This window comes from Melopsittacus undulatus, chromosome 3 (genome assembly GCF_012275295.1).
Source record: "Melopsittacus undulatus isolate bMelUnd1 chromosome 3, bMelUnd1.mat.Z, whole genome shotgun sequence".
Classification (NCBI taxonomy): domain Eukaryota; kingdom Metazoa; phylum Chordata; class Aves; order Psittaciformes; family Psittaculidae; genus Melopsittacus; species Melopsittacus undulatus.
In genome coordinates, this window is record NC_047529.1 from 50,401,551 (window position 1) to 50,427,378 (window position 25,828).

Consider the following 25,828-nt stretch of genomic DNA (forward strand, 5'->3'; position numbering starts at 1 on the left):
ATTGGTCCAGATCTCAGTGCAAAGAGTACAACTTACCTTTGTACATAAAATAAGGAGATGATGAACTCATGAGGGTGGGAGGGAAGTGGAAAAGGCTCCTTGCTCATATGATGAATACTGTCACAGCTGGTAGATGCTGCTTTCATTTCCCTGTGCAAGCACGACTTACCAGGACGGTACTGCCCTATCCATCAGTCGTCAAGGCTGCTGTCACATGGGAATGAGGACACAGGCTTGGAGTTGAGCACTGCATCAAGGAACACAAGCAGAGGGTCAGTCTTGGGGCACAGGCTTCTCTCATTCTCACATCTGATGGCAGCACAACTCATAACACACGTAGGTAGGTGTAACAGAGGAATGCAAGCTTGCGGAGATGTGCTGTAGGCGGAGATGGTAGAAATCTGACACTGGAAACAAAGGGATACAGGTGAAATCTAAACCCTGTAGGGCTTGTGAACCTTGGAACTGGTCCTCGGGCAAGGCAAAAGCAAACCTTGTGAAACCACGGAGGAGGACAATCTGACTGTTTAAGGTGTTTCATCCAAATGTTATTGTCAAGCAGGTTAACAGAACTGCTTAGATTTAGGATTTGATTAGATGTCCCGAGGTACGCAATATAATCTATGGAAAATAAATAGCTCCCGACCAGCTAATTGGATACTTTTAATGAGATTATAAATTTAATCGACCACTGCAAGAATTTTGATGCTGTGAAATTTACCCTCAATAAAAATATTTAACACTGTGCTCACAATAACACAGTGGAGTAACATAAAATGAAACACATCATATCGACTGAAAAAGAGTTGAGAGGAAACAGTGAAGGGACAGGCAGACATCTGCAGGTGCAGGAGGAACAAACTGGACTTGTGCTTTCATTCTCTCTATATTGACTACAGATAAACCCGAGGGAATAAGCTAGCTGTGCCAATGCCTTCGTGAATATTTTGTTGTGTACAGCTATACATTATGCAAATATAAAGTCACACCTATTAGGCACAAAACCGAGGAGCAGGGATCCTGAATGACTGCTTCAGTGAACAAGCAAGCTAACACAAACTACACAGTGTGATGCGATGGCTGGGTGTATCAACCTGCTTCCTTAATACATGAAGGGGAGTACCAAGTAGGGACTAGAGAATTTATCACACCTCCCCAGGTGTGTTCAAGTGCCAGATCTGGTTTGACATTCACACTCAAACACTAGAAAATCAGAAACAGTCTAGGGAAGCACCACAGGAATTGCACATGAAACAAGGACACAGCAGCCGTGAGGCAGGATCTGAACTACAAGGACATTTCAAAAATCAAGATGGGCTTTTTAGGTCCTGACTAAACAGCTGTAACCTGAAAAGGGAAACTGCCTCATTACAACACAAGTCCAGGAGTCGGTCCAAGTAGGTGAATTACCAGCTTTAGGGTCATGCTGTATGATAAACTCTCACGGAAGACCCATGCAGACCTCTTGCACAATTTCTCATGCAACTGCACCTAACGTTGAATGGATAAACTACATAATGTCAGCCTATCATAATATATGTGTTTCAAGCACCATTTGTTTCCATTCTGGTTCTGGTTGCAGGAAGAGCAAATTGTACTTAAGAATGGCATAATGGATCATGGCCGCCTCCAGGCTGGGGTGGTCCTACCTGACAGAAAAGCCACCAAGCTGCAAAAAATACAGATAAACCTTCTTGGAGGACTAAACAGCAATACTACCACAGTAAGCTTGTGTTTGCAGTGGCACCAGGAAAGCACAGACATCAAAACCAAACACATCCTTAAGAAAAGTTATTTTAAACCATTGATTTTATTAAAATACTTCATACACAGTTTGTAGAGGAATGTACTTACATTTTCTGGAAAATCCACTGAAACCAAATTTTAATTATATATTTAACAAATGACAAAACAGTGGATGGATTCATGCTGTACACCGAAGAATAGACAAGTTAGGCTGGTTTTCTTTTATCATTATTTTCCTGGTACAGACTCTTCTTTGCTTCTTAGCTTCAACCTCTTGAATATGTAGTAGTAAACAGAGGAGGTTTGCATTTCTCACAGATTAAACCCATCTGAACCAAGGGAAATTCTATTTGTTTTCATCAGGTTCTTCATTCAACCCTTCCCCAGTAGCTTCTTTTTCCAGAAAAGCAAAGGCAAGTGACCTCTCTAAAAATCTACAGGTCATAGTGCAAGAAGAGTTCAACAATCACATATTAATGTGGAGCTCTAAACCTTCTCAGAGTCATTATTCTTTCAAAATATCCAGTTTAAGCTGAGAGTGGGAAAAACACCACACTATCAAAAATACAAGGGCCACAACACATCCATGGGCTTGGTGGAATGCAGGTGAAAGGCAGCCTGTGGTGCTACAGCTCGGAAGTGGAAGAGCTAGGTCTTGTTGAAATACAAGATGCAAGAGCTGGGAAAGAGGAGGACAGAAATAACCTGGACACATCCTTACAAGAATGAAATGTCCTAACCTCATGGAGAAGGCTGTAATCATCACACACATTGCAACTGCCATAGAACCATGAAGATCAGTGACGAAGTGTATGTTATGACAATCTCAATGACAAGTATAATCTGGAGAAATTATTTATACTGAGTGAAGAAATAATTGTGTGTTTTGATGCCAGATGCACAGAGGCTGCATAGGTTTTCACATCAAACTCATAAGGCTCTTCTTAGGATATAATTTTGCGCCCTTGCATAGGTGATAATTATATCTTTTCTATAGATAATATGCAGAAACTATGTACAGCTGAAAAAAACTTTTTTTTGATGAATACATTTTCCCCTCAAGTTTTACCATAGTATAAAAAGTAACTTACGTGACTCCTTCAGTTCCCTAAAACATGTATGGAATACCCCAGAAAGAGATGCTAGGAACGTCATCTAAATGATGCTGTGTGCATTTATACAACAGGCTGAAACAACTAGAGAAGCCACCAAAACGCACACTCATAAAGTTTCCATATAAAAAATACAGGGAAAGAAAAAAAAAAGCAGGAGTTAATTTTTCTTACTAACATTAAAACCCATTGAAAGAGAAATGTGGTTTAGTTATAACAAATTTATGAGCTTCACTTATCAGATTGCTGAATGAACGGAAGACTCACACACTAAGTAAACCAGAAGAAGAGCCAATTCGATCCCTGCTTGATAAATGCACAGTAAACTCTAGAATCTGCATTTGGTTTCCAATTAATCCTAGCTGAGAATAACTCTTTCCTTCAACACCCAGAATGCAGCTTCTCAGGATGAACATTACGAACATCTGCCAGTGTGCTGCAATAACAGCTGTCTGGGCATTCGTGTGCTTCTTCATTTGGTATGAAAGAAAGTCAGCCAGAGGAGGAGCATGGTGCCACAGGACAGCCAACCCCACCTTTGGAAATGAGCATCCTGTTCCCTGGGACACTAATCCACCTCCTAAATGGCTTATTTTTGCCCTGCAATTACTTAAACCAGGATCATTTCTGCCTGATGTGGTTCTCTCCCACTGAAACTACCTTCTCTGGTAGTTTACACAGGCATTGTCTGGCATTTCTTTTGCCATTTTGTGCCTGGAACTAAGACATTATGATTAGCACTGATTATTATTCTTGCATATCACAGTGATGTGTACATTTTAGTAATATTTACAATGGTATCACTGTGGAGAAACAAGCCCTGTACTACAGTCTCCTAACAGAGACCTTAATACTAAGGATTTGGTGTATTCCTTATCTACAGGTAGACTTACGAAGGCAAAGCCAAAATCAGCCCATTATACATATGGTGTGTTAAGTTCAAATCGGGGGGGGACACCAAACACGCAGCACATTGTCTTTCAAAGTGATGCTATTTACATGAAAGATTCACATTTTTTGTATTTCAACAACAAAACCCCAGCTAATTTTGAAATTAGTGAAATCGATGGTGGTTTAGTTTTGAACTAACATAAAGCACAAACAACACTGCTGTTCACTGTTTAACACAAGTCTCAGAAACGCAGGGAAACCATGACCTGTTACACTACGGGTGACAAACTGCAAGCAGTTAAACAACAATAACAAAGAAACACTTCTGCTTTTTTTCTTTCTTTTTTTTAAGCACAGCCTCTAAAAAGTAAAGCATCCCAATGTCTTCTCAGTTCCAGATTGCTGACATTATAAATTAAAGGTGAAAAGAGATCCATATATAAACAAGGCAGCTTTCCATTGACTTCACTGTACTGTTTTTGTCTAGACCTTTGGAAAATTTATCTTCAAATACCACATGATAAGGTTGACTTTACCAGTTAAAAAACAATGTCCATTTGTATGTGGAATCTGGGAGGAAAAAAACCACTCAATCCCCTCTAAAATCAAACCCCCATAGCCAAGTATTTACAGCAATTCAGTTTTTCTCTTCCAGCCTTCACACTTGTGTTTCTCCTTCTGCAGAACTGTAAACACTATCTGCTGAGGTCAAGGCCTTATGGTATGGTACGTGGCCTTTTGGGTGGTGGGGGTGGCATAAGTTCTGTGTCGGGATCGAGGTGGTGTTTCCGTGTCTGTCCTTGAGAAGCTGCTGCACATCTGTCAATGAACTCAAACAGCATCTCCTTTGTGACTGGATTCTGGATGCTGTTGCATACAGCTGGGAATAAAGAACATAATCTCAAGTCACTAAACTGAGTTTTTGCAGTCAGCACTCCAATAGTTTCATCCCCTCTTTGCAAAATAAATAACGTACTTCGGCTCCAGTATTCAGCCTTAAAGGTGGACTTTCACAAGGTGGTTGTGTCAAGAGTCAAGTGTCCCTGCTCTGCCCCTCAGAGAGGAAAGCATGTAGTGGGCCCCTGTGTCACAGAATCTCTCTTTATAAAGCAAACAAAAGGCACACGTGTGTGTAGGCTTCATGGGGTAACTATAAAAACACCAACAACTGATGTCCTACTGAGGCAAGCAACAGCAATGAAGGCCTTATGAGACATGGCTTTAAAATACTCATGAAATCCTAACAGCAAGGACCGAGATTGGCCCCATACTGAAAACCTCTGAATTAAGGTAACTTTTCTTCAGCACTAAGTACCATCAATACCATAAACCCACAAGGCATAGTATATTTTTTTAACCTTTATATGGCAGAAATACTTGACAACAAGCGAGCTACATGTGTACTGTAAGGCTGGAGTGTTGCATGGTGGTTAAGGCATGCATGTACAAGCACACTTGGATTACTTAACATGATTTCCCAGGTTGTAGCTTGTAAGTAAAGGCCCACAGGATTTTATATAACAAATTAAACCAAATTAAATATTTTTAGTACTTTCCCTATGTAACTTTATATTCCTCTAATTAATCCTCCCCAGTGACTTATGGAGGAGGGAAGAAATAAAGAGCAAGAAATGAAGTAGGAATCCCTACAACTATCTTGGAAGTAAGTATAAAATTCTCAGAGGATAATTTATTATGCATGTATGGACTGGCCTCAGTATGGACTCAATTTCCATGTGAAATGATTTACTGATCCCCTAGAGTACTAAACAACATTAAGACTCTTTAAAATGTACTTGTAATGGAGCATTGTTACAAATAACAATGACTCTTAAAAAATCTCCTTTCTTTCCTGTACAATTCTAGAACCATTCAAAACATTACTTTACAATTAACAGAACACCTTCCTAGCACTTTTTTAATCTCATTTATTTCTTTGGTGAAAAGGTGCTTTAAAAGTTGCATTGTACATGACTTCGGCAGTTGAAAAGCATTATGATTATCAGTAGTTTAGGAAGAGAATTTATGCCACAATGGTATAACTCTGCATCAACTTTTAAGGGCTGTCCTAGCTTAATCACTCAAAAAGTCCTCAATTTCAAAGGTATCGAAGTCCAAAAGCCAGTTGGAGACAAGTACTTAGTTTGTTGCTATTTCAAAGATACAGAAAAACAAACACTATTTTTCATTAAAAGAAAGCAAACAGAGGATGAAGGATCCAGAGGAGAAGACAATGGAAGTCCCAAATGAGAAAATGCAACTTCTGGAGATGCTGAAAAATGGGCAAAAGTGAAAATTTAAAGCCAAAAGAAAACTTTCCAAAAATTCCCATGAAAAAGTAAAAAAATTTCTTACAAAATAGTTCTTCCTGTAGCATTTAATTTTATTTTTAGGAAGTTCATTATGTTTTGGTGAGGAAAAAAAAAAGGTCAGGAATAACGTAAGTCCTCTACAAATGGAGAACATGAGAAGAGGAAAAGGGCAACTACATATGATGTTATGAAGAAAGGAAAGAAGAATATGCTACTCCTCAAAGAAAAATCCAAGGAAAACTAACTATTGAAACACTAAGGTGAAACAGAAAAGAGAAATTTAGGTCATGGTGACGAAGAAATGTGGTTGTACTTGTATGACTTTTGTGGCCCATTCCTCTTCCCTGACAGGACTGCTTGGCAAATAGTTCAGGTACATTCTGTGCTGGTTCCCTAAGGTGCCAACAGATTTATTATCTTCTGACAAAATGACCACATTTTTTGTTTTTTTTATTCAAGAAAATCTCACTGCTCAGGCAGAAATATTAGTAGAATGGTTCAGAGAAAATCCTACATCATCTACGTATGCACTAGTAAACAACATGGTCTTAAATTTGATTAAACTTCATTTTGGAACTTAATAAGTCAATCCAAACGTGACTATTGCTATTCAGCCTCATACACATTTAATTCAAACTCTTATACTTCACCTGAAAACAAACAACATCATTTAATTCACAGTAATTGGCAAAACATTTTTTGGTAGAGAAACATAAGAGTCCCACAGTTCTGCAGGGGTATACCCCCTCCTTTCATTTGTTTCCCTCTTCATTGTTTGTACAACTACTGTAGAAACTTAAGATGACATTTTCCCCTATTAATTTTCTAGCCCATCTGCCAAATAATGATTTTGGTGTTTTGAACAGAGGTGAAATTATAGAGGATTTCTTGTTCAATAAATTCAACTCATAGCTTGCCGGTTTGCATTACCTCCCAACAAGCCAACACGGCAACAGCTGTTGCAAAGGTATCGTAAATAAAACCTTCCCAGGGTCTCACTTAAAAGGCATGCCCTGCCATTTAGAGTCTCTTGGAGCAAATGTTTGCAGTTCTGCAAAGACTTAGGCAGTTGATTCTGCATAATCTGTTAAATACTGCATCAGAGTATTTGTTTAACTGACTTCATCAAATAAACCTGAAGCTGAAGGATTCCTGCTATATAAAAGTTAAACACAACATAAGCATTTGCAAGATGAGGCATTACTATAATAAGTTAGAGAAGTCAGGACTCAAACTAAAAAATAAGAACACAGAGTGCCTTTCCTCCTTACACTAGAACAGAGTGAAAACCTAAAATCTGATCCTAAAAAACTTTAAAAGCAAACCAATCTACTCACCCATAGCAGTGCTGTAGGCATTTGGGAAGCTTTTGTCTATTCTCTGTCTCATGAAGACCCAGCTGTTGTTCTCAAACTTGCACTCTATAATCTTATTGTCATACTGTTTCAGTTCTTTTGTCACCTGTTAAAAAAATTGTTTGGGATAAACATCATTATTTTTTTCCTTCTTTCTGTTAGGGATAAATAACAGAAGTTTAAAAGCTGACGGCATTTTTCATGCCTCCATCCTACATAGAAAATCTGCACAGACTACATCTCCATTCTACATATGCTCAGCTACTCAACATTTAAAAAATACTTTTCAAACCTGCTGTCAATATACAGCAATTATATTATGCTAAAACATCAACAGCTCTAACAGAGGGGGAAAAAAAGTCACTTCTGGCCCAAATGCAAATAGGTTTCCATGGGAATAAACTGCTTCCAGTGTAAGTGCTACTGCCAGCCTAAGTGCACGAAATGTATTATCCATGTTTCATCAACCTTCTTTGTTGAAGGTCTCAAAGCCAAATGTCTGATTTCAATACCAAAAAGAGCCTGTGGAAAATCATTCCACTCCTTACATTACTGAGGATTTTTTCTTTTATTCTTTGTCTTCATTTGTCTTTAAAAATTAAGATTGTAACTCCCAAATAATGCAGAATTGCAAATCCCATACATTCTAAATCTCCTTTAGGCCTCGCTTTATTGATTCATAGATTTGTCAGCAGCCAATATCCTGAGCTATTTGTCTTTCTATTTGGCAACACTCTGTGGTTTGGAAATGTAGTTTATATGCATTGGACTTTCTAGTTGTTTTGGCTACTTCACCCTATGCATCCTAATCCATGATACAATGCAAAATTTTTCAAGTAACCATGGTAACCCAAGAACCTTATCTAATGCTTTAACAATTTTATCCATATACTTCACTTTGTTCTAAAGGGCCTCTTCAGAACTATAAAGCTGTATTTAACTGCTAGCTCCATTTAGTTTGCTATAGTTTACCAATGAAAAGCTGTAGAAGGTAATATAACACTTAGGATTCAGAATCTTATGCATAAGCACCCTCATAAAAAGGGACAGGTTATTGGAATACATTAGCATAATGTTTCACCTCTGTTGTCTACTTGCTCCTGAGTCGTGACACAGGAATTTACTACTGTCAGAGGGATGCAGATTTGAAAAAGGCCATAACTGTCTCCAGACAGCTTAATGGCACGTACAGTGGAAAAACCCATGAACCTCTTTTTCATTAACTCCCAGGTAAAGGCAATTAACTCACGAAAAGGTCCTAGCATGAACTGAGTCCTCCTGTACTGCATAGTACAGGATTTATCCTTAATTTGGTAAGCAGAAACCTAACATTTTTCTTGGTACTTACCCTGAATACTTATGTTTGTTCCCAGGCAGAGAGACCTGGGATTTTACTTGTCAAGTGAACACAATAATTTTGTTAAACCCGCGTACAACTGTGGCCTGTCCTGCTGCAGGACTAACAGAGTAGAAGTCAGGTTTCTGTGTCACATATTGTTTCTTCATCCATTCCATCATCTGCAAAAAGCTTTTTTCCCCAAATCATTTAAGCCTTAAGTGAAGTTTGCATCTGCTGATGAGCACCCAGATGAAATCAACCGATTGCCCAGATCAGCAATCTCTTCTTTTGCAGCATTCTTTGCACAGCACGGCACTTCTTTCCGTCCTCACTGAAAAGCTGTACACAGTCCAGATGTTTGACTGACACACATTTGTGGACTTATTTATGTTCCAGTAAGTGTATGCAGGAAAACACAACATCCTTTTCTAGTGCACTACAGATACCTAAAAGCAGGAAGAAACCTGGCTGTGCAGTACCTTGAGAAGGTATATTACTTGGAAAACAGCTGCCTAGTGGAAGTGGGGACAGCAAGGGGTATGACCATGTGTCTGATTTTCTGCCAAGCAGGGAAATGTTAGAAGGATCACCTGCTAGAGAGAGAAAAGAATAAAACTGCAGGCAATGACTTCAACTAACCAACCACCTCATAAGGCTTTCGCCTGGTTTATCATTCTTCTAGTGTTCAGATGCTCAGAATAGCAATAAATTACATGGCAGCTTTATCTGACTGTGGCAATTAAGAAGGGTTATTAACTATCTAGACATTTGCTTGGCCATTCATTAGCAATCTGGAAGATAGATCTTTCCACAAAATATGAGCACCTGCCAAAGCACTGACTTAAATGAATTTTCCCATTAGAAAACCGGTGATCAGAGCCTTTAACAAATGCAAGTTGTAGTAAATATTTTACAAAGGAAGAAATACAGCACCTACTCTTCCCTATACTTTAAGTGACCTCAAGTCTTGCAAATATATTTATTGTAATATTAATGAACATTTTAGGAATTACTAGGCATTTTACCAAAACTACAAGTACACTGAGCAAAACACACTTTTCAGCATTAAAAATACTCTTCACCTATTGTGCCTTAGTAGACTTCCAAATGGGAATGGTTTACGCACAGGACTGAACAAGTCCATAGTGATTCTTCTATCCATAATTTACACCTTGCTTCTATCTATTACTTGAATACTACTTTCTGGTATTTCAGCTTCAAAGTGGGAAAGGAAACTGTCACATTTAACTGTCTGGTATTTCCTTCCCTTTGAGAATTAATTCTGAGCTGCTCAGAGCAGTGTCTTCTCGATTCTCCCTTTGCTGTATGGGGCCCATCCCTCCTACTCCCCTTTAAATATTACAGTCCATAGAGTATCTGAGTAATGCACCATCATTTCTCTTCCTGAGAAATGACCGGTATTTCTAGATAGTGCTTCACAGAAATGGTGGAAGTGTCCTAGGGATAGTGGCAGTTCTCTGTCAAAATGCTTATCCTCATCAGCAGCAATGCTTTTGTTACATGTAGTGCCAATGCTTCTGCTATGCAGCACGTTAAAATACCTTAAACCTGCATTAAGCAGTTTCAAGATGGATGCTCCACACTAAGGACATCAGGAAGCCTCCCTTAATTAAATATTTATTCCCTAGCCTATTTTCAGACAGTCAGTAAGAATTAGAAGCTCAGAGGATCATATCTCCATCATGAGGCTGTCCGAGGTGGTGTGCATCAGAGCAGCATCTCTAGTCTGGGCCATGACTGTGCCATAGGCAAGGATGAACATCAAGCTTCACACTGCTTTCCTTTAAAGATGAAGGAAATTATTCCTCAGCAAGAGCACTCATCACTCCTGACTGAATTTCAACTACTTATCAGGAATCAGCTTACTTGCCCAGCAGAAATCACTTCCCCAAATTACAGACAAGCTTCCCCTTGGAAGCTGGGTCACTATGTTACTGCTAGATTATAAGATGTGATTGGAAAAGTTGCCCAAGAACGCCAGATTACATGAAGGTGACAGGTATCCTCCTCTCCCCATAGGCGAAGCCTTTCATGGCATTCTTTAGTGTGAGGTCAGGGGGGTTGGAACTAGATGATCTTAAGGTCGTTTCCAACCCTAACTATTCTATGTTTTTATGATAAATGGAGGCTTAACTAAAAGAACCCCTATATTTCCATATATATTTTTAAAGCAATTGAAATGGTTTTTAGCTCTGTAAATAGTCCCCTTTAAAGAAAGTAATGCTTGTAGCAAAATCTTAACATATTCTATTTCAAATCTTTTCTCTTTTTAAATGCCTTTTTGTTGCACTTTCCCCTTTATTATCAAACATTTCTAGAAAGAGAACGATTCTTCAATTCACCTATTTCTATTGCTTATTTCACATCTCTAGTCACCAGCTTAGTTCTAAGGCCCCAGAAGACATGATCATCATAGTAGATGCAGAAAACGTTGTCTCCCATACAAGAACAAACAACCAAAAGTAGCAGTGGAAATCTTGACATTAAAAAGATGTTTATTTCTCAATTCAGAGTTTAAAAAAGGAACCATAACACACATGCAAGAGAGATGCTAAATGTAATGGCTTTCCGTTCTATAAGAAGAATCTGGCTCTTTATAGCTGGCATGTGCAGTGAGGGCATTCCTTTTTGATATGCTCAAGGTACATAAACTGTTTCATTTTTTTTAAAACACAAGTTCCAGTGCTTGGAGGGGAGGAAAGTTTGGAGTTGCTGTGTAAGCCTGGAAAGTAATTCTTCCTCTGATATATAGATGATCTTGGGGTCCTTTCCAACCCTGACTATTCTATGACTCTATCGTAACTAACTTTCCTCTGCTGTGAAAGCAGCACACACCAACATAAATGATCACCTGTGCGATTATGAGGAAGAAACTGTTTGGTTGCTTCTCAGTCTCCTGCTGCAGGAGAATTGGAGCCCATACGTCCTCTAGTCAGCCATCCTGCTAAATCAAACCACATTTCTCAAAGAACTGTCAAAAAAATACAACATTTGCAAGCTCCTTGTCCTGAGGAGCTACATCCTTGTCCTGATTCAGCTACAAACAACAGATTAGGAAATAAGACCTCTTATTATTAGCAAAACAGCACAACTCAAATCCTGACTCCTGCATTACTCTCAAATGCTGTGACTGCCCACAGCTGTCATGTACTATTACAGACTTTATTTCTAAACTTCTCAAGCAACGTGGAATGTCCTAGACAACAGAGAGAATAAACCTGCCCACTGGTACTATGACTCCATAGCAGTCAAGGCAGCAATGACAAGTCAGGGAACAAAAAGAACATGGGAACTTAAGAAACGAGGGGTCAAGACTTCCTGGAGGAACAGGATCGAGAGAGAAAACATAAAGAAGCAACAGTTACAAAATATACAGACAAGAAGGTAAGCCAAACTCAAACGAGATCTTTTTGAACACTGAAAGGTGACAAGCAAAGTCCAAAGACCTTCATGACAAACCAAGGCAACTGAGAGGAAATGAGGTGTGAGAAACAGGATTCCCATCTAGTTTGAGAATATACCTAAAGCAAAGCCCGAAGTGCATGATTTTAGTGCATGCCCATGAGTATGGGCAAGAATTATCCTGGGAAAACACTCTTACGTGTGATTACAGATGAGGACATGAATGTAAGAAATGCTAATGATTTGACTAAGACAGTCCTGGAGAGTCAGCAGCCATGTAGCCCAATACTTCCAGGGCACAACACAGTACCTAGTACATATCCCAAGCTGTTCCTTCAGAGCTTCTTCCTAATTCTTGAACAGCTTGTTCAGACGCTTTTAAAGAACTTTCTTCCTGTTCACATAAAGTATCTCATGTTTTCCATAGTAAAACTTCTCAAAGAACTATAAAAAATTAAGAGATGGTTATTAAATGCCTGTTCATATAATTACACAGGACTTCAAATATTAATACTGTCAACTGGCAAAAGTTACTCAGTTAAATAATCTGCTTCACATTTTTGTTCAAGCCAAACCAGATTTTGTAATGTAGCTCAATATCCATCTCTTAATATGACATTCAATAAATTATGTTACAAAACCATAGATTTGTCAAAAGCAAAATAAGAACACTGGTAACCAATTCTGTTGCTAAATTAAACATACTGATTGTGTTTCCTTTTAAGTAATATATTATCCAACAAATGGTTATCAGCTTGGGTAAACACAATGTAGCTGATATGTTTATTTAACATTAATGAAGCCATCCAAGTGTAACTACGCTGCTCCTTGTGTACACAGGAAATGGAAATGTTCCAGTTTTGAGATATCATTCCTAGAAGGAGCACTAAGAAATATCAAAATGTTAAGATTTTTATTCACGCCAAATTAAACCACAAAGCTAACAGCAAGAACAGGAAAATCATGGAAAAGGCCAAAAAAGAAAAAAACACCTGTCAAAATCACAAGAGTGAGGCTTTTTTAAATTGTTCATTCGGGGTTCTTTGTTTTGGGTTTTTTTTTGTGTCTTCCAGTGTGTCTGGCACTCAGTTTCTGATTTATTCTTTAACACATAACATTCTCTCAAAGCAGCTCTCATTTTTACATACAGTTTTCACATACAGATACAGTTTGCTGATACACTGAACGGCTGTGAGTCCGCGTGTTTTTCCTGACAACCGACTGCTGGGAACATCTCAAATAAAAAGTTTCCCTCTTATCAGTGATATTACAAGTTTAATGACTTTCAGCACCAGCTAGAAATAGAATTCTTAATGTATCCTGGAAGTTCCCCTGTACACCTGACCTTGCAACACCATCTGAACTATCTGAAAGAAACTGAAGTTCTCCTGAGCTTTGTGTGGGGCTCTCAGAAGACTGGTATCTAAACAAAGCAGGTATCTTGCAACTGTGAGGATGAGGATGTGGAACTGTATCTGTATTTGCACAGATGCTTTGCTCAGTGATGAACATTCTTCAAAATACTCTTTTTCTATACTTCTTGTTTTATTGAATGGGAAAACCTGGTCAGCCACAGCAAACCAACAAAGTCTTCGAACACTTTTGGGCATTACAACTCAGGCATCTACAGTACTCAAAGAGCAGCTGACCTTCCTGCTCAACTCTGCTATCTCCACCTAGCCCCTGAAGGAACCTTTAAGCTTTTCAAAAACCTGTTTTCTTTTAATCATTGTCAAGAACAGGAAGCAGAGAGCCAAGGGTCCATACAGATCTTGAACAATTAAACGAAACAAAGTAATAAAAGGCTGTCCTCCAAGATCGATACCCCTTGCCCAGTCACTCTAATCACAGCAGGTCTATGGATTAAAGGAAAAAGTTCTCTTTCTGCATCTTCTGTAAAAAGTGAGAAATGGAAGAATTCTGTGCTGAGGACTCATGAACCTGGCATGCCTCCACTGCATAAGCTCTTAATGAAGTCATATTAAATAAGCAATTCATATAGTTCTGACCCTCAGCATGTGCTGATGAAAGAGGAAGAAACTCTAGGGGATGGGGGAACTGCAGTAAACAGGCAGTAGCAGAGTTCTCAAAGCAAGCATCAGTGTGAACTTACTGTAGAGAAGATGTGCATTAGGTGCAGAGCTCCACCTGCTCTGCAGTTCATTAATTTGCAGAAGAGATGAGAACATCACTTCACCACAAGTACCTGGGTAACTTTGCAGAGGCCAGAGACAGCCACCTTGGATTTGGCACACCAAGAATAACTGTGCCACTAATGATCCTTGGGGTCAGTACTGAAACTCAAGGACATCAAAGTATCAAAGAAAAACAGGCAGATGCAAGCTGTTCAGCAGGTTACAGAAACACAAATAAGATTGGTGAAGGACAAGGAAACCAACTGGAGATTTCTGAGAACGCTACCTCACTAGGAAGGTAAGAAATGGTACAGGGGGGGAAGATAGCGCAAGGATATACAATGTAAGTTGACAGAAAAAGCTGACATCACAATGTAGAAATGATGCTGGGTGGAAATATTTCACCCATGGCCAATTAATTATATTTTGAGGGCTGTATTTCTAGTTGACATGAGCTAGCTTGTGAAAAGCCAGTCTTAACCCTCATTTGTGTTTTATTCACTTGGACTGCTTTTGCAAAAGGGAGACGGCCCCAAACTGAGTGCACTGCATGCTAAGACACAAAGATCCAGGAGACAAGAGTTACGCACCAACAGTAAAGAATATACTTCGAAAACACCACTTAGCTCATTCATAAATTATGAATTTCACAAGGCTTATTATTCTCAGTTTGCAAATGGGGAAACAGAGAAAGATGGTTTGTGGTCACACAACAGGGAAAAGCATTTACCCCCCATTAGGTTCTCTAAACCTAATTACCCCTCAGGTACTTACACTCATGCTACCAAGAAATCCTGTGACGCAGAGTAGCTGAGATCTCTTTAATAATTTACAAGCAGAAACCCAAACTAATCTTCCAGAGACAAAGCAATGCTATCACTATTTTACACCTTTGGAAATGCTATTTCTATCCCTCAAAATAACTGAAAGAGAACATAGATGACTGTGCCAGAATGGGATTAGAGTTTTTCTGACATTTTCTGCCTTTCACATGTTGGATTCCACCTCTGTAATGATGGCTCTCTTGACAAATATTTGTGTTTATCACACATAGATTTCACAGTGTACATTCTCATATGAATATTTTTAATCTTTTCTTTGTACCCAAGCTATTGCTACTATAGGTGTCCAAATTAATCTCATTTTATCTATCCTTCTTACTCCCTACAAGGGGTTCTGTCAGTTGCTGTCACACTGCAGGGATGGGTTGCAGGGAGACTCCCTGGGGCCAGGCTATCAGGAGCTTCTCAGCAGCCTTTCTGCATTGTCTGAAGAAACTACTTTTATAAATCAGACAGTATCTGATTGCTATTCATGTGGGCCCCCGCTCTACAAACTCATACCCTTGTAAGTTACACACATCTGAGTAGCTTCATAAGACCAATTAGCCCACGCTAGTGTTACCAGGATGGGGCCCTAAACCCAATTGTAGACATCGCTTATCTGGCTTGTGAAACATTCTTAGAAACCGTGGGTTTATACTCTTTTGGAAAGACATCAGATGATATCAGAAGAAACCAAAAGAAATTTAAACTATAATCCAAAGTAACAAGTAATTGCAAGTGAGTCTTTTAAACCCACTTTTACTTGCAACAATACACAGCTTTCGAATTACAGCCATTGTGAATCATATTGTTTTTCTTCATTTAGATCCCAAACAGCCACTTTAAGTTAAAGTTCCCCCCTAACCCTCAAATCAAAATTTACCACTGAGAACAACTGTGTTAACAGTACAAGAAAATTTGTTTGCTTTGTTAAATTGAGCTTCAAAAGCATGAATTAAATGCACATTTGTGATTGCAAGTAATGCCTCTTCTTATATCCATTCAAAATGTTTACTTTATTACAGCTTATTATAAATGTACTGTCTAAAATGCAGCAGCATGACTGCTCAATTTCCAGGCCATAATTTTATGATAATCATATGTAATATATTCATATGTCTACTCCGCTGCCTAACAAAGCCCAAACTGGTTTGTTAAGAGCTCTGCTTTCCCCATGGCTCAAATTTCTCTACCTCAGAACATTACTGAATGACAACATTAAGAAAAATATAATCAAAATTTTATTTTGTATTCTTCACTATAGTAGGCAAACAAAGACACTGGAAGCTGAATTTGGCCTCCTGATTTTATCAAACACTGGTAGCTAAGTGACATGTAAATTATTAAACATGCTATGCAAGCATTATTAGAATGGTGGGGGGTAGGGAGCAAGATTATAAATTTATGTTTTCCACATCCAGAAATCCTATTCATACTTGAAAATGTTGAGATTGCACAGAGAGAATGTCCCCATAAACTAAGACCAGAAGTAAGAAAACTTGCTTTTAGTCTTCTGCATTTATAACGTGCTTCAGTTTTTGCCCTGTAACTACCTGCAAAAAGTAGTAATTTTATTTTTTTCTATATACATTTCAGAAGCAATTCCAATTTTCTCATAAATATGATACTAGAACATACAGCCGTTTATAGGATGTGTAAGAAATAAAAATGCAGACAATCAACATCCACTTTGCTAAATGGAATTGTTTGTTATCAACCAAGTCACCTACAAACCAAACGTTTGAGGCAGAGAGGAGAGTTCAGTCTTGCTTATCATAGCTTTTATATGTCTGTGTAATAGTTAGCATTTTTAAAAGAGTGACAGATCTTGAAATCACAGAAGTCTCTACAGCAGAATCCCATTTTTTAAAGAAAATGTTCAGGTTTTGTATTTCCATTGTATAAGCAAGCAAGAACTTTGAATTTTCAAATACAGGCTGACAAAAAAAATAATCAAACCACAATGATTTTTAAAGCCCTGCCATTTGAGAGGGCATTCTAAAAGCTGATCACCAATACTGGAGTTCACAATCCCGTTGACTCAACCTTCATTTTTGTACGTAATGACACAGGATGAGTTCTAGGTGACTGCCAGAATCACTGAAGTGAGGGAGCTGATAAAAACACTGCAATAATATAAAGCACAAAGCCAAGAGAAGCCAAACAACAATATTAAAAAAAAATCCCAAAACTACTCAGCAGTGCTATAATCCAAATAAGAAGCAAAGACGTATTGAGGGAAAACCTGTAAAAAACGTATTAGGCATTTTTCATATTCCAATTAGAAGGAAAATTGGTTTTTTTTTTGTTTTACTGATGATACATCACAACAAAAAGATCAATGGTTGCTGACTTAACTCAGACTTTCAAAAATCAGCTTTGATCAAAGCAACTGATGTATGGAAAGTCAACTGCCCTAACTCACTTCTCAACCACCTTTATAGCATTGAGCTGGCTTGAAATCTCTCACTTTCTTGAACAGTTTGCCTTAAACTTCAAAGCCTAACTGGTTTTGAGGCTTAAATCAAGGAAAGCTTTTTTCCTCCTTCTTCAAAAGCAATTAAAGACATTCAGTATATCTGACCTATAATCTAAAATCTAAGCATGTAGGTCTTCTCGATCATTGCGGGGTTACAGAATGGAAGGGGCTAGATACAGAAGTCGATCATGGCTCAAACACTGCAGATGGTTTTATGGTGCCTGCCAGCTGATAAGGTCAGTCCTCTGAAAGAAAGGTAAGCAAGGGCTAATCTATCAATGGCACAAACTTGTCAGTAAATGAGGCTATAGAGGGGTTCTAACTGCTTTACCTTTCATTGCAAGCCCTTCTTTCTTTGCCATTCCTTGTTATTAATGAATCTGCAGAGTTAGGAAGCCAGATTTCCCAGAACACCGTGGTAATGGGTGTGGAGTGAGATGGCAGACTGCAGGAATCACAACGCAAAGGAACAGACAATATCAGCGGACTTGGAAGAGTCACAACTGGCTTCAAAGGATTTTATGGATTTTGTCAGATGTGGTCTGAGAAACCTATGAACATCTTTCTTTGGGCTAGAGTGTTTCTATACAAATCAATAAGGATTTTATCCAAGTTTTTGGTTTACTATTAACTAAATAGGATTACATCTTTGAAAGGTGACTGCTGACAAGAGGAGATAATTAACGGTTTGACAGCTGGTCCTGCCCAAGCCTTGCAAGGCAGGAAATCTAGAAAAGCCCACTGTATGTAAGCACACTTTGCACGGCTTTGCTCATGCACTTTGTTATTGTACGGTAGATCAATAACAAAACAAGCAAGCAAAAATATTTAGTCTTTATTCTTACTTAACAAAATGCACCCAGTCAGCCTGCAAGAGCTAAGGCAAGCAAAGCCAGGAAGTCTCTTGAGTTTTCTAGGCAGATGACCTCTCAAATCTCAAAAATCCCTTGTCATAAGCTGTGGCCTGCAAAGACCTCTACTTGGGCCAACTCTTAGATTCTCCCAAATCCAGAGCCTAATTTGAGTACTCTGCTCAAGTGCTACAATTGTGTTCGCACAGCCTTCCTCCCCTTCCAGAGGCCAAGGACTGAAGCAGCATTGGTTCTCTAACAAATACATCTGAAAACATTTGGTTTGTTTTCCACATGATGTAACAGCATTGCAAGTAGCATTAGAAACCCATTCTAGAGCCAGCCAATGTCACTAACAATTCCAGCCAGGGAAAAGAAAAATAAATTCTTAAAGGCTTTTCTCTAGAAGAATAGGCGGCGCTGGAAAGAAATAAGAAAAGAAAAAATGAGGAAAAAACAGGTAATGGCAATAGCAATTCTGCAACCTGTTGCCCAATAATCTCAATGTGTATTTTTATAAATGAAACCAACTTAATTAGTTTGCTTAGATAAAAGAGTTCTATGTACTGAAAAGCCCAAGCTAAAATGGAGTTATTTGTCAGGCAAGAGTGCCCACGGTGAACTGAATTCATGAGCTGAAACAGAAAGCCTTGGTTTATAGTTTCCTGCTATAACTATTAGCACTAATTACTAATTACAGATTTTTTCCTTATAGTTCTGAATGAAATATTAACAAGTTAGTTATTAAGTAACTCAGGGTCTGTTTGTTTTAGCATTAGCTTCAATACTGTTAAGTCCAAAACCTCTGACTCGCTGATCTATAAACATCATTCTAAATTATTCAGAGATTTCCTTTGTTTTCCTTCTATTGAAGTTAAATTACCCTGATACCTCTTTCCATGCATTAATGGCATTCAAAGTGTAACAGGTGGAAAGAGAATGTGATGAGGTAGGAAAATTCAGTAATTGTGCCTTGTGTCATTGTGTAAAAGAACAAAACCAATTTTGTCTCTAATTCTGCTTTTGTATATTCCTTTACATCACTCCTGCCATAGGCCAGTCCCTTCCCTACATTTCACACAGGTCTGTACAAAACAAAAAAAACCACAAAGCCACAACATTTAGTTAATCTCCTCCTGCAATGGTCAGCAGTCAAGAGTGTCTAACCATGACCCGCTAATGAAACGAAGCAGAAGCTGGGTTGCACTTGGGTGTATTGCTATCGAATTACAACTGGGTAGGTTAACATATGACACTAATCGGGCATTTTATTTCTTGTGTGTTGCAGCATTAATACTTAAGCAATGGGCAGATTCCAAAGCATTGTGGTCCACGGTCGATATTAACCTTCTCCGGAAGACTGCCTGAGTCCTAGCAGACTGAGCAGCTGGATCAAGAGGCCTTACAGAACTATTTTGCTATAGTCTCATTCCCTCCTCCTTAGAGCACTGTTAGGGTCTTGCCGACCCAGCAAAAGAAGCCTGTGAATGACTGCTGCAGAGCTTAAGTGAGAGAGCTGTCCTCCAGCAGAACTCAGGTCTCTAATTCCCTTCTGTACCAACGCTGACTCCTCTGCTTTACGCTTGAAAAATAGATAAAAATCTCACCTCCATGCCTGAACAGAATCCAGCATGACATCTCATGAATCTACCAACTGAGAACATACTCAAATATTTTTTATTACAGCACATTAAGCTAAAATCAATAGATTCATTTACCGAAACGGATTTAGTACTTCAGCTAATCAAGGGAAAGTAACATTTTTCTGAGTAGAAGTGACATTTCATTATAGCATTTGGTTGTAAAGTCACTGGCAGAGATTTTACTGGATACCAATTAAACAGTAACTCACTGACATTAGTAACATAAAAAGCAATATGGCATATTTACAGTTTTCTCCCCAGTAAATGAAAACATCTACAGTTCTCAGCAATACAAATAAAGTGTCTGCACAATGGTTCTAACAATGCTGTCACATCTCTGATCTTTCCTTTTCAGATCTTTCTACACTATTTTTCCCAAAGATAACATGGTATTTTTTTCTATAATCAACTTCTTTTCCTTTGGAGAGAAGTGGAAGACCCATTTTGAAAACTTCAATTTGCTGAAATACAATAGCACCAACCAAGCTTTCTTGTTCTTCACTTTTATTCTCACTTTATGCCAGAAAGATAAAACCACAGTGATTTAACTACTGTCAAACAAAAAGTAAATAAATAATGGTTTTGTTGACTACATATAACAAGATTCTGCATCACCATTATTCAATTGAGTACTAGTATATGTTTCTCACTCAAATGTGAAATTCTACAAATAAAATCATTCTGATATACTGCCAAGCAGAGGTGTATATGACCCTTGCAATGAAAACTGTGAAGGTAAATTTGATGAAAAATATTATTTATGTAAATCATACAAATAGAGGAAGGAATTAAGAATGCAGAAAGAAATTATCTTACCTGAATTACTGTCTATGTACAGCTTCATTTTCCCCTAGATTTACTGCTTTCTACGTATCAAAGGGTACAGGTGCTATTTATCATTTCCTTGTGTAGGATGTAAGCATCCCTCTATTTTTACTAGTATAAAATCTCACCTTTTTGCCTACAAGTCAGCCTTTCATGGGCACAATATAATTTAATTCCACCTTCCTTATTTGCTAACCTTCCGTAAGAGCCACCACCTTTCTCATCAGAAGTCTAACAGAGCTTAGATTGCAGGACTTACTTGGTCTTACAGATTATATTTGAGGATAGAAATGGTGAAAAAAAATGGAGCTCTGAAAATCTATTAGCAGTAGTGAAGTGACATTTAAGCCACAACAGTTGCCTATGGGGAATACTATACTGGAAACACTCGCAGTTAAAACAGCTGTAAAATAAGAATTTGGTTTTACCCAGCCTTTCATCTCGTAATTGGGAAGTGCAGAGAGACAGGCAAGACAACCATGTGGACCATTACTTGAAACACTTAAAATTTAGGAGCTAGTTTTGGCATGAAATCAACTGTGAAAGGCTGGCACCTCCAGAAAGCAATTTAAAAGACCCAGCAAGGCGCTTTTCTTGGAGGTTCCTAGACTCACCCTTGGATTCAACTGGTTTCCACTATTTGTACAGTTGGAACAGAGGGAGCCTGTGGGATATACAGTGTCTATCCTCCTTTACAGGTATTATAATTAGACAGGATATTATCCACAACCCTTTTTCCTTTGTAACCTGACATCCTGCATAATTATCTCATTTGATATTTCTTCTACCTTCTGTGTCATTGTTTACAGGCCTATTCTTTTCCATTTATCTAAATTTAATCTGCATTTGCCTTTTACTAGTCCTAAACCAGCACAGTACCTCTCAATATGATTTTTGCCATGCAATCTTACCAGTATCTGACATTTAAAATATTTCTCATTCATGATGTTCACTATGCATTTTATATATACTATAGAGAAAGGTCTCAGAAACAATTTCCTAGCCAGAGAATTTCCCTGTTATACCATCTCTCACCCTTTGCAACTTTAACATCTTGATTTATTCATGAGTAATTTATTTTAAAGACATTATCATCTGCATTTCACAATGGTACTACAAGTTCAAGCTTATTTATCAAGTTCAAGCTCATTTGTTCAGTTTAGACTCAAAATAACTCACCTCTAAAAAGCTTAACAAATTTAGATATACTCTGCCTATAAACTGTTTAGAACAGTTCGCTTTCTCTTCCCCCCCTCAAGCCTGATCTTGGTTGATGTTCTCACGATACTTTAAAACAATAAAAAATTAAGAAGTGTTTAAAGGAAGACCTAAAAGACTTTGCTCAAATACCTTTTGTTGTCTCATTCAATTAGAATAAATTTCTAACAGGGTCTGCCTTTTAATGCTTTATTTAGAAACTATTTTTCATATCTATTTTTTCTCTTTGGCTGTTATCCATTCGCCTGCCTTTATTTCACTTGCCTACAGTACCAGCGGAAAAAAAAACCTCTAATGCAGAAAGAAGAACTTATTTTAAAAATCAGAACATATTAATAAGGAACAATTATGATAACAAATATGACATGAAAAGAATAATTTCCGAAGGAAACAATGAAGACACACAAATTTAGGACACTACTTTCTCTGACAAAACAATTATCTATGAGTTTCCCAAACTGCCTAAAACTCTGAGAAGCTTGAGCACACCACGATGCTGTTGGAGTATTGTATTCTAGTCAAAAGAAAATGCAAATGCAATTGCATTTATGGAAACTAAGTGTGGGGATGTCTACATCAAGGGAAAACCAGTCCCTGCTGCAACTCAGGCAAGCTCAGGAGCTGGCCCCATAAACAGCTGTTGTAATCAAGGTATCCTCAATTACTCAGAACAAATTACACTCTCTATGTGCAGAGGCACACCCAAACCCAGGTTTGACAATGCAGGAACAGCTGCAGCAACAAATTACCATGTTCAAGAGCTTAAAATCATCATGGACAAATCATCCTCTTCAGCAAGATGATTCTTGTAAAACATAAGAAAGCAAAATAAAAGATGGTGCCAACTCCAAAGGAGCCAGAACTCTCAAACACTTAAGCCTGGGAGAGAACAATGGGACAGAGAGGACAAGGACAATGGCAAAACACAACTTGCAGTACAGCACGAGCAATCTGGCAGTTATTCCACCGTGACAAGTGTGAAGGCTCAATGCAATGCAGATGAGAAATATCTGCAATATCTATGCTCATTTATTGCTAAACCAAATCTCTCACTCCCAGTATCTTTATCAGCAATTTTTAGGTAGTGAGCAATAACTTTATGGTTCAGAGACACAGCTTAACCCTTTTGTCTTGCCATCTCTTCAATATAAAAAATAAATCTATTAATGTGTTATTCTAATGAGACAAGATCTGCATGTCCTAATGCTCACATTTATCATAGTATGTTTTCATGTCACTGGGCATAGGACATTTACTGTAAGCACAACCTGCTTACCACTTCGAAAATCCAGTTTTCTGTATGACTATACTTCCCAGAACAGTATCTGTATGGGGACAACAGTAAATATTTGGAAAATTACCAGGAAGGCAAGAAAGCAAACAACTTAAAGGAGAAAGATGCTGAGACAAAAAAAAGGAAATAATCAAAACTAAAGTCTGACGGCACATATAGTAGCTATTGCTGGTTTCAAATCTCATTATTTACCAAGTGAAATGAAGCAGGAAATTCCAAATCAACCATCCCTAACACAATAAAAAAAAAATACAAAATCACTGACTGGCTTAATTTCATAGGTCTTATGACTAAAGTACTCCAGCCATATGAACTGAAGAAGAAAACATGAATGGTCTTAGAGATTAACTTTGGAGGCTTTTCCTAAGAGTCACTGTTGGTCACCTTTGCTGCTGTGAAAGGGGCCACAAGCAAGACTGGAGGAGAAGGGAAGGTGCGAATGTTAGATAGCATGACCATGTCTTTCCAGCATACATGCAAGTTTTGTTTCTACAGTCCATGTTGTATGCTGCCATACGCTCATCTTCCCCTACTAATGCCCATTATGCACAACAGTTACACCCCATCTCATGCATTTACGACTTCCTCATGATATTTATATCCAACAGCTACCCACTGGGTGCTCTTCTTCCAGCCTTTTACTCATGAGCTCTGCTACTAATCTAGCCAGTGCTGTCATTTCCAACTTCTTTTCTTCTTTGCTACCATTCTCTTAAAAAATAGTTGCATGGCTCTGAATACTCTATGAACCTCTTGAGTTTTAGGGACGTTCCTGAGAACAGCAGTTTCTCTCAGTACCAGTTATGCGCACAGATTTTCAGTTTAAGCCAAAGACTCTTTATTCTCAACAGATACCACACACTCCATTAAAAAATCCATGGTGCCTCATTACATGAAAATAGCTACAGAACAACTTCAAAGGAGAGGGGGAAAAAAAGACCCAAAACAAAAAAACCAAACCAAGCAAAAAATCCCCAACCCAGAACTTTCTTCTTCTGAATAAATGTTTTGCTAGAGAAAACTCCACATGTTCTTTGAGAGAAGACCAGAGGATCTCTGGTAGAGGTAATGCAATTCTACCTCTTAATGGAACAAAAGATGCATCTTTTCGTATTTGTGGTATTATGAGAAAACCAGACAAATTTAACAGGAAAAAACACGAGATACTAAGAATGGAAGTACTGAAAGCCTTGTGTAATGCAAATTATGGTCACAGCCATAGGAAAAGATAAGGAGAAAGAACTGACTGGTATGCTGTATGTGAATATTATTGACTGAAATTAAGCTCTATTCAGTCAGTAACAGTGGAGGCTCAGAAACATCCAACTGTACAATATCCTAGAAAACACAATAAATGATCATTTAGAACTAGTTACATTTCGTAGTGGTAAGTGCTTACACCCTAGAATGTCACAGAAGCTGAAAGTTTCACATTAGATAGGACATTCAGTCATCATCCAATCCAGTCCCCTGCTAGGCTGGGTTTTAACTTTAAGGATGAGTCGGGTTGCTCAGGTCCTTTCCCAGTTAAACTTCGAAAATCCTTGTGGATAAAGACTTTACAGCCTCCCCACACAATCTGCTGCTGTGCCCAACCAACCTCACCATGAAAATATTTTCCTTACATCCAACTGCATTTTTCCCTCTGTGTCTTTCCTGACCATCCCTGAGAAGCACCTCGCCCTCTTTCTTCTGCAATCTCACTTCAGGTCACAGAAGATTGCATTAGTTTCCCCTCCTCCCTTGCTGTTCTAAACAAACCCGATTTCTTTAACCTCTCATCAGAGGCCATATGCTCTACCCTTTGTCATGACCCCCTGCAAAAATCACTCCAGCAGGGTGACTTCTCTTGCTCTGGAGAGTCCAGAACAGCACGAGGTTACTCCAGATGTGTCTCACAAATGCTTGAGCAGAAAACAGTGCCTTTCCTTGCCCTGCTGGTTATGCCTTAGCTAAAAAAGCCCAGGGCATGGTTTGCTTTTACCAGTGTCAGGCACATGACTGGCTCACATTCAGCCTGATGCCACAGGGACCCTTAGGCATTTTCCTGCAGAGCACCAGTGCAGGCAGTTAAGGCTCCAGCTTGCTCAGTCCCTGATGCACAACCTGCATTTGTTTCTCTTGGAATTCACAAAGTTCCTTTGCCAGCACTTGTTTTTCTAAGCTTTTTGATAAATAAGGTATTGTCATACTGAGGTTCCATTGGTAGGATGTATTTGTATTCCAAAGCCCAGGAAATGGAAGGCTTAAAAAATGCAACCTGTTCATTTTTATGATACTCATTAAAGCTTTTGCAGATTTTTTTTCTTCTTAAACAGTTAATACAGAAGTAAACAGAAAAATAACTAAAACAAAAAAAAAAAAAAAAACACCCCAACAAA

General features: G+C 38.4%; 1 protein-coding gene across 2 annotated transcripts in view; it reads right to left on the reverse strand.

The window, feature by feature from the left end:
• Positions 1 to 1,791: 1,791 nt before the first annotated feature.
• RNGTT (RNA guanylyltransferase and 5'-phosphatase) overlaps positions 1,792 to 25,828 on the reverse strand; it is a 186,034-nt gene continuing 161,997 nt past the window's right edge. For both annotated transcript variants that reach the window (XM_005153114.4, XM_034060850.1), the window contains 2 exons: positions 7,399 to 7,522; positions 1,792 to 4,629 (listed from right to left, as the gene is read on the reverse strand). In XM_005153114.4, the coding sequence (XP_005153171.2) occupies positions 4,466 to 4,629; positions 7,399 to 7,522 (288 nt within the window). In that variant the 3' untranslated portion in view covers positions 1,792 to 4,465. The remainder of the gene's footprint in view (positions 4,630 to 7,398; positions 7,523 to 25,828) is intronic.